Source organism: Bison bison, unplaced genomic scaffold (genome assembly GCF_000754665.1).
Source record: "Bison bison bison isolate TAMUID 2011002044 unplaced genomic scaffold, Bison_UMD1.0 scf7180017864525, whole genome shotgun sequence".
Taxonomy (NCBI): Eukaryota; Metazoa; Chordata; class Mammalia; order Artiodactyla; family Bovidae; genus Bison; species Bison bison.
Window position 1 is genome coordinate 2,373,233 of NW_011495076.1, and position 18,690 is coordinate 2,391,922.

Consider the following 18,690-nt stretch of genomic DNA (forward strand, 5'->3'; position numbering starts at 1 on the left):
ACAGGTCAAAGGCTTTGGCATAGTCAATAAAGCAGAAATACATGTTTTTCTGGAACTCTCTTGCTTTTTCGATGATCCAGCGGATGTTGGCAATTTGGTCTCTGGTTCCTCTGCCTTTTCTAAAACCAGCTTGAACATTAGGAAGTTCACAGTTCACATATTGCTAAAGCCTGGTTTGGAGAATTTTGAGCATTACTTTACTAGCGTGTGAGATGAGTGCAATTGTGCGGTAGTTTGAGCATTCTTTGGCATTGCTTTTCTTTGGGATTGGAATGAAAACTGACCTTTTCCAGTGCTGTGGCCACTGCTGAGTTTTCCAAATTTGTTGGCTTATTGAGTGCAGCACTTTCACAGCATCATCTTTCAGGATTTGGAATAGCTCAAGTGGAATTCCATCACCTCCACTAGCTTTGTTCGTAGTGATGCTTTCTAAGGCCCACTTGACTTCACATTCCAGGATGTCTGGCTCTAGGTCAGTGATCACATCATCGTGATTATCTGGATCGTGAAGATCTTTTTTGTACAGTTCTTCTGTGTATTCTTGCCACCTCTTCTTAATATCTTCTGCTTCTATTAGGTCCATACTATTTCTGTCCTTTATCGAGCCCTTTATCGAGCAAATGTATAACATTTGCATGAAATGTTCCCTGGTGTCTCTAATTTTCTTGAAGAGATCTCTAGTCTTTCCCATTCTGTTGTTTTCCTCTATTTCTTTGCATTGATCACTGAGGAAGGCTTTCTTATCTCTTCTTGCTATTCTTTGGAACTCTGCATTCAGATGCTTATATCTTTCCTTTTCTCCTTTGCTTTTTGCTTCTCTTCTTTTCACAGCTATTTGTAAGGCCTCCCCAGACAGCCATTTTGCTTTTTTGCATTTCTTTTCCATTGGGATGGGAGGCATTTAATGAGTGACAGAATAAACAATGACTGTCATAGATAATTTTCCCCCACCTTCTTGTTGGTGTTTATATTAATGTAGTTAGTTAGTTGATGAAATTGAAAAGTAGTATTGGCCATTTTGTATCTAGGTTATTGGGCATTTAGTGGAATTACGCTTAATTCTGACATTATGATAGGTTGAATATTTGAAATGCTTTAATACTTCAGAATTTTCTGCCCTGAGCTTTGTATTTTTATTTTGCTTTTAGTAATAAAAGTTATTTAACCAATGATGATTGCACAACGTTGTGAATACAGAAAAACCACTGAGTTGTACACTTTAAAATAGTGCATTTTTGTTATATGAATTTTATTTCAAAAAACTAATTTAGCCAAAGCAGAGAAAGTTTCAGGGAGAAAAAACTCACCTACTATTTAGATTTTTGTATTCCTTCTAGGGGTCAGCTACATATTTTAAAAAGTGCTTTTGTAATAAAGTTAATGCGTTTCATTGTAGAAATCGGGAAAAGCAGAAAAGCAAAATGAAAATAAATATTACCATAATCTGTCATCCAGTGGTAACTCTTAAGCATAGAAACATACAGTGTTTTTGTTTATATGTATCTGTAATGTCTGTAAGACATTACAATTTGTAATTACAATCTGTAGTTGTCTTATAAAATTTAGCAGTAAATTATGATCATCTTTTAATAATAGATATTTTTTGATAATCTAGCTATGGTTGAGTTGCAGATTTCATTGGCTTTGTAGGTTGGGTATACCAAAATTTGCCTTGTCCAGTATCAATATAGTTAGAGTAAACATGGTTGTAGTTATATCTGTACTTGAATTTTTATTTACTTCTTTAGGATAAAGCTTTGTAAGTTTGAATTGGTATTTTTTTCTGAAGGCTTATGAGTTGTTTTAAGGGTTTTAATATTAATACCAAATTGACCTAAGATAGATTGTATACCACTTTGCACACTAACCAGGTGTTGATAGCATACTGCCATCAGTGGATATTACAGTGTTTCTTTGCCAATTTAATAGCTAAAAATTGATGTCTTATTTTCTTTCTACATAATAGTGTTGCTGGTTAACTTTTTAATTATTTCTGTTTATCTTTGGTTTTATAAATCGTATATTCTAGATTAATTTTAAAAGCTGTATTCCTTTTTTTCCTTATATAGATGCTCTAAGGGTATTGTTGTTGTGGTTGTGGTTTGGTATTGACTCTGTCAGAATTTTTCTTGTGTCATGTTATATATTAACCTGATTTTTATATTGTCCGTGTAGTCTTTTTTTTTTCTTTTGGCTTGTGTCTTTGATACCTGCCTGCTTGATTCAGTCTTATTAGGGATTCCACTGTATATAAGTATATAGACTAAGGTTTACTTTTTTTATTTTGCAACTTAGATTCATGTGAATTTTTTGATGTGAAATGTGAGACAAGAATTTGATGTTTATTTTACCTTATTTTTTAAATGGTTAATCAGTCTTCCTAAAACCATTTATTACAAGCTGAAACATATATGTGCTTCGTTGGTTCTCTTACTCAACCTTTGGTTTAGTTCATTCTAGTTCTTCCTATATAAATACTATATTACATTATTATAGTTATAAATTACAGTAATTATGTTGTTTCTTCTATGAGAAGATCACTGGAGTTTATGCTTATTTAGGGAGATAGACATAGAAGTAAACAATATGTAAAATAATTATACTGTATTATTTTCTAGGAAGGAAGTAAACGTGGTGGGATCTTTTTAGGGCCTCAGTAAGATGCACCTCTCAGAAAGGAGACTTTTCCATAATGATACTTGAAATTTGTGAAAATTAAGAAATACTAAAAAATGAAATGACTTACCAGCAAGAGATAATTATCATGAACATTTTGCTATGTTTATCCTCAATGTTTTACTTTTAACAGCTGCATATTTCCAACTGTGGCTATATCAAATTTTAGACTCTCATTTGACTTTTGAATGATTTGTGTGTTTAATTTTGTAAGAACGCTGCAGTAAAAATTTTAGAGAATGGAAATTTTGGTCAACATTTTAACTGAGATGTTTAATGACTACATTGTATTCTAATTTGTGACTGAATATATGATAGTTTTTATAGCTTATTTCTCCATTAATAGACTTTAAGTTTTTTTTTACCCTTGTTACAAATGATAGGGCAATGGAGATCTTTAAGCACATAAGACTTGTGTATATGTATTGGGAGCAGGGGGCAGTATCACTGTTTAAAGTCCCTGAAGTTGGATTTTTGCAGCAAAGTGTTTGAATATTTTGTGGCTCTGGAAACATTAGCAAATTATTTTCTTAAAAGCTTGTGCTACTAAATATTTTTTTTAAAGATAAAATAAATTTTTCCTGAATTTTAGGAGATTTATGGTATGTTGAGGATATCCCATTCCATGTATGCTCTAACTGTTACAGATGCTTAACGGGAAAATGTAAAGATAGGTGAAAACACCGTAAGGGAATATAGTGAAAGTGAAGTCACTCAGTTGTGTCTGACTCTGCGACCCCGTCGACTGCAGCCCACCAGGCTCCTCTGTCCATGGGATTCTCCAGGCAATAATACTGGAGTAGGTTGCCATTTCCTTCTCCAGAAGATCTTCCCGACCCAGGAATCGAACCCAGGTCTCCCGCATTGCAGGCAGATGCAGGCAGACACTTTAACTTCTGAGCCACCAGGAAGCCCAAGAGACAAGGGAACGTAGTAGAGAAGAACAAAAGTCCAAGTTAACTACACTGCGAATCATTGAAGTGATATTATCCACCTTACCTGCCTCCTGAGAAACCTGTATGTTGGTTAAGAAGCAACACTTAGAACCGGACATGGAACAACCAACTGGTTCCAAATTGGGCAAGGAATATGTCAAGGTTGTATATTGTCATCTTGCCTATTTGACTTATATGCAAAGTACATCATAAGAAGTGCCGGGCTGGATGAAGCTCAAGCTGGAATCAAGACTGCTGGGAGAAATATCAATAACCTCAGATATACAGATGATATCACCCTAATGGCAAAAAGTGAAGAGGAGCTAAGAGCCTCTTGATGAAGATGAAAGAGAGTGAAAAAGCTACTTAAAACTCAACATTCAGAAAACTAAGATCATGACTTCTGGTCCTATCACATCATGGCAAATAGGGAAAAAATGGAAAAAGTTTACAGACTTATTTTCTTGAGCTCCAAATTCACTGCAGATGGTGACTGCAGCCATGAAATTAAAAGATGCTTGCTCCTTGGAAGAAAAGCTGTGACAAACCTAGACAGCATATATTAAAAAGCAGAAATAACACTTTGCCGACAAAGGTCCGTCTAGTCAAAACTATGGTTTTTCCAGTAGTCACATATGGATGTGAGAGTTGGACCATAAAAAATGCCGAGCGCCGAAGAATTGATGCTTTTGAACTGTGGTGTTGGAGAAGAGTCTTGAGAGTCTCCTGGACTGCAAGGAGATCCAGCCAGTCCATCCTAAAGGAAATCAGTCCTGAATATTCATTGGAAGGACTGATGGTGAAGCTGAAACTCCAATACTTTGGCCACCTGATGTGAAGAACTGATTCACTGGAAAAGACCCTGATGTTGGGAAAGATTAAGCGCAGAAGGAGAAAGGGGAGACAGAGGATGAGATAGTTGGATTGCATCATCGACTAAATGGACATGCATTTGAGCAAATTCCAGAAGATAGTGAAGGACAGGGACACCTTGCATGCTGCAGACCATGGGTGGCAAAGAGTTACTTAACAACTCAACAACAACAAAAATACTAAAGATTATGGAGCTGACTTTTTAAGGGGAAAATAGGGGTGACTGGGGCTTCCCCGGTAGCTCAGCAGTGAAGAATCTGCCTGCAATGCAGGAGACGCAGGAGATGTGGGTTTGATTTCTGGGTCAGAAAGATCCCCTGGAGGAGGAAATAGCAACTCACTAGAGTATTCTTGCCTGGAGAATCCCGTGGACAGAGGAGCCTGGTGGGCTACAGTCCATAGGGTTGAAAAGTGTCAAACACAACTGAGTTTGGGTTCACTGACTGAGCTTCCTGAAATACAGTTGAGATATTTATCATTTATTTTCAGGGAGAGATTGTGTATTTGGATTTTCAGAGAGGTTGTTAATTCAGCTAAAAATTGAGAACTATAGGTACAAAGTATTTTGCATAATTGAAAGTGTGTGACACTGATTTATTGTGGTTCTTGCTGAGATAATGTTTTAATTAATTTTGTAACATTTGTAAAGACAAAAATTACAAGTACAGTACACAGGTTTTTGCCCTCTGTAACATTTGCAATGCACAATGCCTCAATGCCACTTAAATACTTGTGTATTTCTCTTCCTCAAGGATCTTCTACTGCATAGCCATTAATATACCATCAAAATCAGAAAACAGCAAATGTATGTTTGTATACATACATATATAGAGAAAGTGAAAGTGTTAGTCTCTCATTTGTGTCCAGCTCTTTGCAACCCCATGAGCTATAGCCTGCCAAGCTCCTCTGTCCATGGAATTCTCCAGGCAAGTATACTGGAGTGGATAGCCATTCCTTTCTTCAGGGGATCTTCCCAACCCAGGGATTGAACTTGGTCTCCTGCATTGCAGTCAGATTCTTTACTGTCTGAGCCACCAGGAACTACTACTGCTAAGTCACTTCAGTCGTGTCTGACTCTGTGTGACTCCATAGACGGCAGCCCACCAGGCTTCCCCGTCCCTGGGGTTCTCCAGGCAAAAACACTGGAGTGGGTTGCCATTTTCTCCTCCAGTGCATGGAAGTGAAAAGTGAAAGTGAAGTTGCTCAGTCGTGTCCGACTGTAGCAACCCCATGGACTGCAGCCCACCAGGCTCCTCCATCCATGGGATTCTCCAGGCAAAAGTACTGGAGTGGGGTGCCATTGCCTTCTCCAAGCCACCAGGAAAGCCCCACCTATATATGGACACAAAAACATAAATACTTTTGTATCTATAGTGTATCTGCATCTATTATATTTGTTGAAAATCATCAAGTTTACACTAGTATTTCCAGTTTCAGTTCATTATCACAGCATGTGTTTACTTTTTAAAAAAATTGAATTATAGTTGCTGTACAATATTATATAAGTTATAGGTATACAATATAGTGATTCATTGGAGAAGGCAATGGCACCCCACTCCAGTACTCTTGCCTTGAGAATCCCATGGACGGAGGAGCCTGGTGGGCTGCAGTACATGGGGTCGCTCAGAGTCAGACACGACTGAGCGACTTCACTTTCACTTTTCACTTTCATGCACTGGAGAAGGAAATGGCAACCCACTCCAGTGTTCTTGCCTGGAGAATCCCAGGGACGGGGGAGCCTGGTGGGCTGCCGTCTGTGGGGTTGCGCAGAGTCGGGCACGACTGAAGTGACGAAGCAGGAGCATAGTGATTCATAATTTTTTAACTGTGCTTATTTGATCAGTTTTCCTGTATGAAACTAATCTTCTGTCCAGGCTTTTCTCTTCCTCCCTGTGGTGGAGTATCGCTACTCACTCCTCTCAAGTGCTGTGACACCCTGTGGCAAGCCACTCTTCACGCCTTCCTCATCGTTTTTGAGTTCAGGCCTTCTCCCAGACTCCTTGGGAAGTGGTCTTTATCTTGTAGACGCCTATTAGCCTTCCCTGGGCCACTGTGTCTTCCCTCCAGCATGTTCACCTGATGTCCTCAGCCTCAGATAATGATTTCTGGACTGAATTTTTAGGAAGAAAGTGGAAGGGAAAGAGCTGAAATAAGTTTGAAGGGTTTAAAAACTAATATTTAACTGTTATAGAGTTAACTGGCATATGAATAGGAGAAATTATTTTTTTATTCTTATGTAACACAGGTTAAAAAAATTGATAAAATTGTAGTTTGGGGCTGCCATAGGAAAAAAGTGACTAAAAGGAGATAAAAGTGTGGAAAAAATTTAGTTTGGAAATGAAACTTACTTGCAGAGGTATATAGCGTTTTAGTGGTTACATTTACATGCATTTTGACAAACAGAGTTTGTAAAAACTTTGAATGGCCTCCAAATTTATTAATGGTTGAAACTAATAGATTAATATTTAGAAGGGAGAAAGCTTTAGATTTTGGGGCTCTGTTCTTACTCTGCCCAGAACCCTCAAGTAAGTGGATGATATGAAGATGTTTTCTTCATTAAGCCCAAATAATAACTTCTTGACTCTCTACATGGCACACTGAATGTGTACTACTGAAACACTTATTAAATTAAATTGTAGTTAGTAGTGTGTATTACCCTAGAAATGCCTTTGAGAATTGAAGTAGTCATTTTCATTTTTATATCATTAGCTTAGTCCATAACTCCTAGTACTTTACTGCTAATCAGTGTGTCACCTAAATTACTGATCATTCAATTAAAATCTGTTCTCAGGACTAGGACAGAAATACCGTGGAAATCTCATTTTATGTTATCACTGTAAATGTTACCACCTGTAACAAAATTAACAATTCATAGTCTTCTATCATAAAAATTTGAGTTAGTTAAGAATGAACCACCAATCATGTCACTTTCGATTCCTTGGTATCCACTTGGATATTTTGACAAAATCTTTACTTTTTATGATTCACATATTTTAAAACTAGCTGTTTCCCTCCAGAGGAAAACTCTTTATTTTCGTTAGTGAATGCTAGCCACAGTTGAAAATTAGAGGGAAAAGTTTAACCCCCACCATATGAAAGACTGATAGTATTCATAAAAAACTTGCAATATCAGTTATATAGGATAAAGATGCCTATTAAACTAACTGAACTACTAGCAACTGGTGCCATGTTAATTGATAATTATTATTATGGTTGTTAATTTATTTTGACTTTATATTACATATATTCTAAAGTTGTTGATGTTAGTAAAAATTAGCTGTACATTTGATATGGTCTCTTACACTTGACATGAAGGGTTAGAGACGAGTATGTGAATCTTAGTGGAAATCGTTTTACCTCCCTCCATTTTCGGTTTAGACAGAAGCATTTTTATAAAAAGTATATAGAAATATGAAAAGTACGACTTTTTGGAATCTAGTTTATAGAGCATACTTAAATTGATTGGTATATGGGTAAATTAGAAGTGGGTTTTTTTTTGTGGTTTGCTTTTAACATACATTGTGATTAATTTTTCTTCTTTTTTTGTCAGCAGACCTCTTACTTTTTTGTACTTACCTGATTTCTTGCCTTGGTCATTCATTAATTGTCTGAATAAGCGTTTGTACTTCTATTATGCTTTATTGCACTGAAGCAGCAGTATATAATCCAAGTGGGATGTTTCCTTCATGACTTTCATCTTTAGGAATATATCACTGTTTAAAAAAAAAACCGGTGACTATTGTATCAGATACATTACTTTTTTTTTTTAACATTACTTTTAAAAAACAGATTGTAGAATTATGACGCTAAAAATCCTTTCCAAATACGAGTCTGACTTGATAGGTAAGAAAATTAGGGCTAAGAACTTATTGTAATAGGGAGTCTTTATAGTGTATTTTGTAATGTCACTTGCTTGTCCTCCAAGAAGTAATTGGATGAAAGCAAGTTTGATTATAACACTGGTTGAACATTTAAGCTTGATAAGTTGACTGAGTTTTAAGAGATTTCCCCCTTTGTTTCTTTTAGGTGAATCTGGACTGGGAAAGTCAACATTAATCAACTCATTATTCCTCACAGATTTGTATTCTCCAGAGTATCCAGGTCCTTCCCATAGAATAAAAAAGACTGTACAGGTATGTGTATTGTTAATTGATGATAAGATGGGGTAATATTAACAGATACAAAACACAGTCTATAAATTATTTTTTATAGATACTTTGTTATACAGTCCATCTGCTTTGTCACGAACATGGTTAAGATCTCTATTAATATGTTCTCTGTGTTATTGTTCTTTTCGTCTCTTAAGTCATGTCCAGCTCTGGAGACCCCATAGATGGTAGCCTGCCAGGCTCCTCTGTCCATGGGATTTCCCAGGCAATAATACTGGAGTGGGTTGCCATTTCTTATGCCAAGGGATCTTCCTGATCTAGGGATCCGATAACCTGCATCTCCTGCATTGGCAGGCGGATTCTTTATTACTGAGCCACCTGTACTTCCCCACAAAACATATTTTGTGACTTGTATTATATTTATATATAGGTAGATTTCAAATTTGACCTTAGCCAGTGTAAAGTGTTAGTAAAAATGGTTGTTGTTGAAAAAGAGAGAGAGTAATTGATTGAGAAGTGCATGTAATTAGAGGGACTTTCTTGATTTAGAACCTTATGAATTTGTCTTAAAGATCCTCCTAGAGATTTTACTGTGATACAGTAAATGATAACATTCAGAGTTATGCTGCAATATGGTAACTACTTGCCATATGTAGCTATTAAAGTTTAAATGAGTTAAAAGTCATTGAAGCAAAAAATTCTGTTTCTCAGTTGTGCTGGGTACATTTCAAGTAGTAATATGTGGCAAGTAGCTACCATTTGGAGCAGTGCAGATTATTTCCACCATTGCAGAAAATTCTGTTGGACAGGGTACAGAAAACATGACTTGTGTCAAAGCCATTAGTATTTGTTTTAGTGAGTGGCATGATACCACATGATAGTTAAATGGCAGTAACAATTTGTTAATACTTTAAGCTATGTGTGGTCTAATTTAGTACTTCTCAATCTTTAATGTGCATTCAGATCATCTGAGGAGCTCGTTAAACTTAGTTCCTGTTCTAGTAAGTCTGAAGTGAGCTGAGATTCAATCCAAGGTGATGGCTAATGCTGCTAGCAAAGTGCTAGACTCTCTAGTCCTAGTGATATGTTGTCCAGGACAATAGCTGGTAGCCACATGTGGCTGTTGAGGTCTTAAAATGTGAGATGTCTATGTTAAGATGCAAGTATAAAATATACCCCAGATTTTGAAGTCTTAGTTTGTTAAAAAAAAAAAAAATTATTTTATTTAAATTTTTCTATTGATTACATTTTATAATAATGATTGGTTATATTGGGTTAAGTAAAATTCATTAATTTCATCTGTTGCTACTTTTTAAAGTGGCTACTGAAATTTTAAAAATTATTTATGTAGTTCACATTACATTTTTGTTAGGCAGCACTGCTCTAAACTATTGATTGAAAGATTTGTTGGTAGATTGATGCAGTAATACACAGCACATAAGCAGAAAAGGAGTGGAGTGAACAGTTCTAGCAGAAGCATGTCTTATTGAGGCAGTGATGCTGGAGCTGGATATTTTATTTCTTCTTCTTAAAGTTTTCTCTGTTTCAGGAATTTTTAAAATATCCTTTATGGAATTTGAGATTTCAAATTACCTGCAAAAAAAATGTGTCCTAAAAACTCGATACTATACTATATTGCTTATTTATTTTGTGATATATTGGATATTTTAACCCTAAGCAAGAAGATAAACTTTAAATTTTCTTAATTTAAGTATTTAAATCCAGAATTAGTAACTGCTGCTGCTAAGTCATTTCAGTCGTGTCCGACTCTGTGCGACCCCACAGACAGCAGCCCACCAGGCTCGCCTGTCCCTGGGATTTGCCAGGCAAGAGTACTGGAGTGGGGTGCCATTGCCTTCTCCAGACTTAGTAACTAGTTATATAGAAATGTTAAGGAAACCCCACAGTGTAGATTCCTAAGTTCAGGAATATTTAGTGTAAAATGTCTGTTAAATATTAATATATCTACCAAAGGTGTTCTTGGCTGTTAGTGCTGGTGAGGAAATTTTCTGAGTCCTTTTTGTAGTTTTTAGCACCTGGCATAATGCAAGGTCGACATTAATAATAAAACAACACTTAGTCAATCATTAACATCTTCCAGGTACTATTCCAAACACTTTAGATGCATTTATTTAATTCTTGCAGTAACTTTTTCAGGTAAATGGTGTTATTATCCCTATTTTACAGATGTGGAAATTGTGGCACAAAGATGATGATATACCTGAGGATCATGTAGTTAGCGTGCCAGAACTAGGATACAAATCTAAGCACTATGGTTTAGTCTGTATTGTATAAAACTATGCTATCTCTATACTTTAGAAACTTAATAAGTATTAGTTTAGTAGATTAAAGAGTTCTTAATAAATGGATTAACTTTACTTTTTAATGATGTTTGGTCCAGAAAATTGTCATTTTTCTTTTATTTATATTTCCTTTTCCTTGAAAAATGTTATGTATGGAGATAGATTTTCCAGTTAGGCAGTTTAGACAAACTGAATTGATCAGTGAGGTTATTTCTTCATAGTTACGTAATATATGAGTTTAGTTTTAAAAAATGGGAAATTAGGTCATAAGGTAAAAAATGGAATTAAGTCTTAAGGCTGATCTATCTGATGCTGCCGCTAAGTCACGTCAGTCGTGTCTGACTCTGGGACCCCATAGATGGCAGTCCACCAGGCTCCCCCGTCCCTGGGATTCTCCAGGCAAGAACACTGGAGTGGGTTGCCATTTCCTTCTCCAGTAAATAAAAGTGAAAAGTGAAAGTGAAGTTGCTCAGTTGTGTCCGACTCTTCTCGACCCCATGGACTGTAGCCTACCAGGCTCCTCCGTCCATGGGATTTCCCAGGCAAGAGTACTGGAGTGGGGTGCCATTGCCTTCTCCTATCTGATGCTACCTAGTAAGGAATACCTAGTGTTGTTTTGTTTTTACTTTTAAATGGTACACACATGATGTTCATTATTGCTTATTATATTTGAATTTTCAAGCTGGACTCTGGAGGGTATTGACTGACCATTATGTACTAGGTTTGAAATTCCAGTAAACTTCTTGGTGGATGATGGAAGCCAATTAATCATAAAAGTTTCATACCTTACCATGTTTTATTTTATTTTATTTAAACAAAATAGGCAAGTTGACAGTATTTTTAGCTCTTTGGATTCACCCAGTACAGTGATTTTTGCTAGTGTCTGAACAGATGAAGTGTATTGGCACTTGCAGTCTAAGGAATTCAACACATGGAAATCTAGTTTAACATACTTTGCAACAAAGTATTTGGTCAAACAAGGAGAGTTTACTTTACCCCCATTCCTCCTCCCCCTCCCTACCTCCCCTACCTGCAGGGTGCCCTTAACCTAGTTCTTATACTTTTGGCTTATCCTGCTTTGGCCAAAACAACCTCTTTGCTGTCCTTTGAGCAGGCCGATCGATCTCTTCCACTCCAGGGGCCTTCCACTTTGTTTCTCTGCTTGCAGTGGTTTTCCTTGGGATATCCTCATGGCTTGCTTCCTAATTTTCATCAGTTCTCTGCTTAAAAGTTACTTTCTTAATGAAGACTTTCTTGACCACTCATAAACTCTGTTAGGGTAGGGACTCCTTTTTATTCACCCTTAACAAGCTAAGTTTCTAGCACAGCATCTGTTACATGTTAGCATCCAATATTTGTTGACTGACTGAACAATTTTTTAAAATTTGTTTGAGGGTCTTTGAAGTTTTGTTTCTACTTTTTTTTTGGTCTGTGAAATTTTATAAAACACTATCATAGATTAAGTGGAATGATTTCCAATTTGAGAATCTTTGAAATTTTAAATTTGATCATTTTTTGAAATTTTGTTGATTATTTTTGTCTTAAGCAGAATTTTTTTGCATTTAATTTTTAAGTTGCTGTGTAGTTTATATATTAAAAGGGCACAAATTTAAGCATAGAACTTGGTGAGTTTTATATAAGTATTCATATATCTGGGTTTCCCTGGTGGTCAGTGGTAAAGAATCTGCCTGCCGAAGTAGGAGACATGGGTGTGATTCCTGCAGAAGGAAATGATGACCCACTCCTGTATTCTTACCTGGGAAATCCCGTGGACAGAGGAGCCTGGTGGGTTACAGTCCATGGAGTTGCAAAAAGTTGGACACAACTTAGTGACTAAACAACAGCAGCAATTCATATATCCAAGTAACCACTTCCCAGATTAAGATACAGTATTTTTCTAGGAACCTGGAAGGCTTTCTTGTGTCTCCTCTCCTCAGTATTACACCCACCCCCACTTATAAACACCTTTCTGACATCTCCATAGATTAATTTTGTCTGTTCTTGAACTTCATTTAGATATATTCTTAAGTCTGGTTTCTTTCACTGAGGATTATGTGTGTGGTATTTATTCATGTTGTATAGCTGTAGTTCTTTTCATTGTTTTATAATATTCTACGGTATGACTATATCACAGCCTGTTCTCTTCATTGTAGATAAGCATATGGGTTTTCAGTTTTTGACTGACATAAATGTTCTTGTATATATCTTTTGATGGACATAAGTACTCATTTCTGTTGTGTATGTGTGTGTACGTGCACCTGTGTGTATACATAAAGACATTTCATTTTTTCCCCTTTGATTTCTTATAAGATTGAACATGTCTTTTATACTCATAAATTGTTCAGATTTCATGAAGTGTTTTGACCAACTCAATATTTCCTATTTTTTCCTTCTTGAGATTTGCAGACGTTTCTTATTGAGATAACAGTCCCTTACATTTCAGTTACTGCAGGTAGTTTCTCCTAGGCTGGTATCTGTTAAAAGATGGGAGAAGCTCTCAATTTGTCAGAATTCTATTTATATTGGTTTGTCTCCAGAATAATGCTGTCTTAAACTCACTTTACCTTCTTTGAAGGTAACACTTCAAAGGTGTCCTCTTCTGTTGTAAATGTTTTCCCAGCTCCCTTTTTTGAAAACAAAGGCATAATTAGACTAAGACTATCTCTAGTAACATTTTTAAGACAAAGGCCTGTGTACCACTATTAAATCTCCTCCTTTTACCAAAAGTGAGACCTTTAACATTTGAGAACTAGATTGATCCTTATTAAAATCCCAGAGAAGTCCTCTTTCCTGATGTACCATGGAGGTATTCCTTGATATACTGGAAACAAGATGAAGGTCATCTTAACTCTTTTCTCCTCTTACCTAGGAGAAAACATGATGTATTCCTAGTCATTCAGTCTTAGAGAATAGAAAGTAATTTTCTTTTACAGTTGAGTGGTTTTTCACCAGCTCAGTAATCTAGCAGATGATCTGCCCTTGGGAGCTCTTAAATTCTGTCAGTGAAGAGTAATCCAGGAAAAACATACAATCCTGAGTTTCAAAAAACAAATGTCTGCAATTTCCCTGACCTGAAGGCTTTCTGGAACACTTCCAACTGTCAGAAAGAAGAAGAGAAGTAACATCCTGTGATGTGGTCAAATAGGGAGTGAAACTTCTATAAAGACCACAATCTTATAATCTCTCCAAGCATTATTTGTTTACAAGAGGCTTGTATCTTAAAGAAGAAATTCCTTCACATTCACAGTCTTGGGAGAAAGGAGAAACTATCTACTCTGAGCAGGCAAATGATTCTGAGTTTCCAGTGGTTCTGATCTGAGTGAACTTTTCAGTAATAGTTAGAAGGCATCTGAGATTAATTCTCAACATCCTGTCTTTGGCCTTAGAAACCTAAGCTGTGTACTTCCGAATGTAAGCTGACATTCTGGTCCTGTAGTTCTTTATACTAGTCTTCTCAAAGTATACTGTGCTTCACAATCACTTGGAAGCCTTGCTCAGTCTGTCAGGTCCCCCTCCCCGTATTTGAGGCAGAGCCCAAAGAATTTGGCATTTCTTTTAAGTTTCCAAGCTATTCAACTGCCAGTCTGGGTACTATACTTTGTGGACCACTCCTTGTGTTTCTGGCCTGCTGCGGACTGATTTCATCCTATCTTTGTCAAAGAAAGTAAGAGGGTGAACTGTTTTTCCTGAGTTCTTCCAGAATATTTCTAATTGAATGAAATGGTACCATGTTACTTCCACTTTCATTCATATATGTATTTTCCCAATAGACTGATTAAAGTTATAGAAAAAATTTGAACACTTAAGCTCTACTTCATATTCTAATCTCAAACATAGATGCTTAGATTAACAATTTTCAAGAAAAATATTAATACAATGTTATATACATGGTAGCAAGTTTTATGATCTTATATTTGAAAATTTTTATATCATTTTTCATTTCAGCAAAAGTTTGCCAGCTATCTCCTAGGGAAAGGAGATAGTTGGTAACCTTCCTGTTTCTTTTGTGAAATGACAGTGCTAGATTTGTTTTTTCTTTCAGATTTTTTTTTTTTTTTGAAAAATTTTATTTTTTTTATTTGGCTTTGCCAGTTCTTAGTTGGAGCATGTGGGATCTATTTCCCCGGCCAGGGATTGAACCCAGGCCTTTTACATTAGGAGTGTGGAGTCTTAGCCACTGGACCTCCAGGGAAGTCCTTTTTATTTTTTTTTTCCCCAGATTTTTAGTTGGCAGCCTTATGTTGGTCATTTTAAAACTTTTCTTGGTTTATGAAGTTCAGTAAATCACTATTTTAGATTATATGGGTACAAAAGTTTTGGAGGTGAGAAGAAGTGAAAGCAATGAATCCTATCCCTAAGATAACTTCTTATGACTCCTTGAAACATCTTTATAGAGTCCAGTTAGGAAACTCTGCTGTTAATGTTGGTCAGGTTTTGATAATTTTTTTGAAGTAGTCATACACAGAGCAGGTATTTGAATACTTGTCTTTTACCAGGTTTGGGGGCTACAAGGATGATGGACATATGAGTTCTCAAGATTGTCACAGTCATGTGAAGGATATAGCAAACAGTCATGATATAGTGAGAAAGATGTTGCTCTAGGGTGGTATAGAGGTGACTTTGGCAAGGTATATTTTAGTGAAATCATAGGAATAGAGGGCAGGATGATAGTGAGTTGGGAAGTGACTTTGTGAGTCAGTGAAGATGGAAATAGCTATGAAGGAAGGGATGAGAGGGAATACCTAGAGGTCCAGTGTAGGGGACAGAGACAATGGTTTGGTTTTTATTTCTAAAAAAGACCTGAAAATGTTTGTATCCTATGGAGAATCAGTTCCTAAGAGATGAGAGATTGAAGATACAGGGGAACTAGTCTAAATAGTTGTCAAGATGACTTTGAAATGGAAATTGGTCAAATCCCCACCATAGATTGAGAAATTAGTCTCAGGGAAAAAAGAAATCTATTCCACTAAACAGGAGAGAACATTCAAAAAAGCTTCAGAAAAATTGGGGATGCTCTTGAGAACCCTCCTACACTGTTGGTGGGGATGTGAATTGGTGCAGCTACTATGGAGAACACTATGGAGCTTCCTTTAAAACAGGTACCATATCATCCAGCAGTCCCATTCCTTAGCATATATCTGGAGAAAACTCAAATTCAACAGGACAGATGCACCCCAGTGTTCATGGCAGCACTGTGTACAATTATCAAGACGTGGAAGTAACTTAAATTCCACTGACAGATGGATAAAGAAGATTGTGTGTTTGTGTGTGTGCGCCCGCGCGTAATAGAATATTACTTTTCAGCAGCAGATATTACACTAAGTGAAGTAAGTCAGGAGAATGACAAATACCATATGATATCACTTAATATGTGAAATCTAAAAACATGATACAAATGAATTTTATTTATAAAACAGAAGCAGACTCATAGAAAACAAACTTATGGTTACCAAAGGGGAAAGGAGGGGGGATTAATTAGGAATTTGGGATTAACAGATACATACCACATTATATGTATGGATGTGAGACTTGGACTGTGAAGAAAGCTGAGCGCCAAAGAATTGATGCTTTTGAACTGTGGTGTTGGAGAAGACTCTTGAGAGTCCCTTGGACTGCAAGGAGATCCAACCAGTCCATCCTAAAGGAGATCAGTCCTGGGTGTTCATTGGAAGGACTGATGCTGAAGCTGAAACTCCAATACTTTGGCCTCCTCATGCGAAGAGTTGACCCTGATGCTGGGAGGGATTGGGGGCAGGAGGCGAAGGGGACAACAGAGGATGAGATGGCTGAATGGCATCACTGACTTGATGGACACGAATTTGAGTGAACTCCGGGAGTTGGTGATGGACAGAGAGGCCTGGCGTGCTGCGATCATGGGGTCACAAAGAGTTGGACACGACTGAGCGACTGAACTGAACTGAACCACATTATATAAAATAGATAAGCAACAAGGACCTACTATATAGCACAGGGAGCTATATTCAATATCTTGTAATAACTTAAAATGGAAAAAGAACTGAAAAAGAATGTATATATCCATTTGAATGTAAATAAAAAGGATTGTATATTTACATACTTTGCCATGCAACTGAAACATTGTAAGTCACCTGTACTTGAGTTTAAAAAATTTAAAAAATAAATAGCAACAACAAATTGGGGATGTTCTTGTTTTGCAGTGAAGATCAAGGACTTTGCTGAGCATGGTGGCAGAGATTGTAAGGTAGAGGTTGTGTGCATGTGTGCGTGCTCAGACACTTCAGTCATGTCCAGCTCTTTGTGACCCTGTGGACTATAGCCCACCAGGCTTCTCTGTTCATGGGATTCTCCAGGCAAGAAGACTGGAGTGGGTTGCCAATCCCTTCCTCCAGGGGATCTTCCTGACGCAGGGACTGAACCCACAATAGTCTCCTGCATTGCAGGCAGGTTCTTTATCTGCTGAGCCACCTGGGAAGCCCCAAGATAGAACTTGGGAAGAGTCATACTAGAAGAGACATGAGGTGAAGGAGCAAATAAAAAGATTATCAGATGACCTGGAAATTCCTGTCAAAGTTGAAGTTTATGAAATTTATGGAAAAGTATCTTAGCTGGAAAGGAAAAGAAAGGATTTGGGAGGGGTTTGCTAATAGAAAATGAAAGGGACATGGGAATTAAGATTTCAGTGTAAGGAGAGAGGGGAATGAGGTATATAGTGGTTCAGAGAGTAGAAGGCAGAATTAGTGTTTGGATCAAGTTTCTTCTTAGTTCGTTTTCAGTCTTGGTGAGAAGGAAGTAGTCTTTAAGCATAACTATTCTGTTGGTCATTGCCTCTCTAAGTATCTTATTGAACATAATGAAGTATGTATGATGATGGTTATCTTTTGAGTTATTAAATAATCTAGAATAGATTTTGTGTTTGAGCCAAGTGGAATATCGCAGACTGTTCAAGTTTCTACTAGTCAAGTCTGCAGAGCTTTGGCTGTAATGTTATCTCCTGAGCAAGTATAGGCGGAGGTAAGCTCTTGACGGAAAATTTTAGCCCTCTCCTCAAATGTTAATATAGTTATAATACTTTATCTTAAAAAATGACTCAAACATTGTTAGAATAGTGTAGTGTTTAATAGTCTTTCAGAAATGGAAGAAGTGAAGCTGTATGAACAGTGAAAGTTTGACTTTTTCTCAGATTGAAAAACTGTAAATATTAGAAAAAGTGTGAGTTTCTGGAATCTAGGAATCCAAAATAGCCCTTAATTATTATACATAAACAATATAATAGGCTTTAATTTTATTTTTCAGAGAAAAGCTCATTTGAAAGTGCCCTTGATTCATTCATTCCTTTGGTATTGAATTATGTGTTTAATCTTTGAGAACTCTTGAGTGATGCCATAAAATATGCTGATGTGACCTGCTTAAGTAAAGTGCATGGGAAAGTGGCCATTTGGAATAGATTTCTTAAGAAAAGTTTGAAATTCCTGGACTTGGACTAATTTGTTTACCATGGATCCCATGAGGATACTTGCAAAACCAGATGATAGGATACAGTTGGATCCTGTGAATGGCACTAGTTTACAGTTGTTTTCTGGATTTCTTCCATATGTTACTGTCTTCTATGTATTTGACCATGTATGGATACACAGAATTTCATAGGCCAAAGAAGAAAAGAAGCTTCCGTATGAAAAGCAGATCTTCATTTGTATTATCACTCCAATAAACAATTAAGTTGTTGAACTAATTTTTTTTTAAACAAAGAAGCAAAAATCTTAAAATTTAAGCTGTTGTGGTGTGTGATTAGTATACAGCCTAGTACTAGAGGTAGAA

The 18,690-nt window shown here is 36.6% G+C and overlaps 1 protein-coding gene across 1 annotated transcript in view; it reads left to right on the forward strand.

The window, feature by feature from the left end:
* Positions 1-18,690, forward strand: part of SEPT7 (septin 7) — a 99,479-nt gene that overhangs the window by 47,818 nt on the left and 32,971 nt on the right. The window contains exon 3 of the mRNA XM_010831148.1: positions 8,511-8,617. Within this exon, the coding sequence (XP_010829450.1) occupies positions 8,511-8,617 (107 nt within the window). The remainder of the gene's footprint in view (positions 1-8,510; positions 8,618-18,690) is intronic.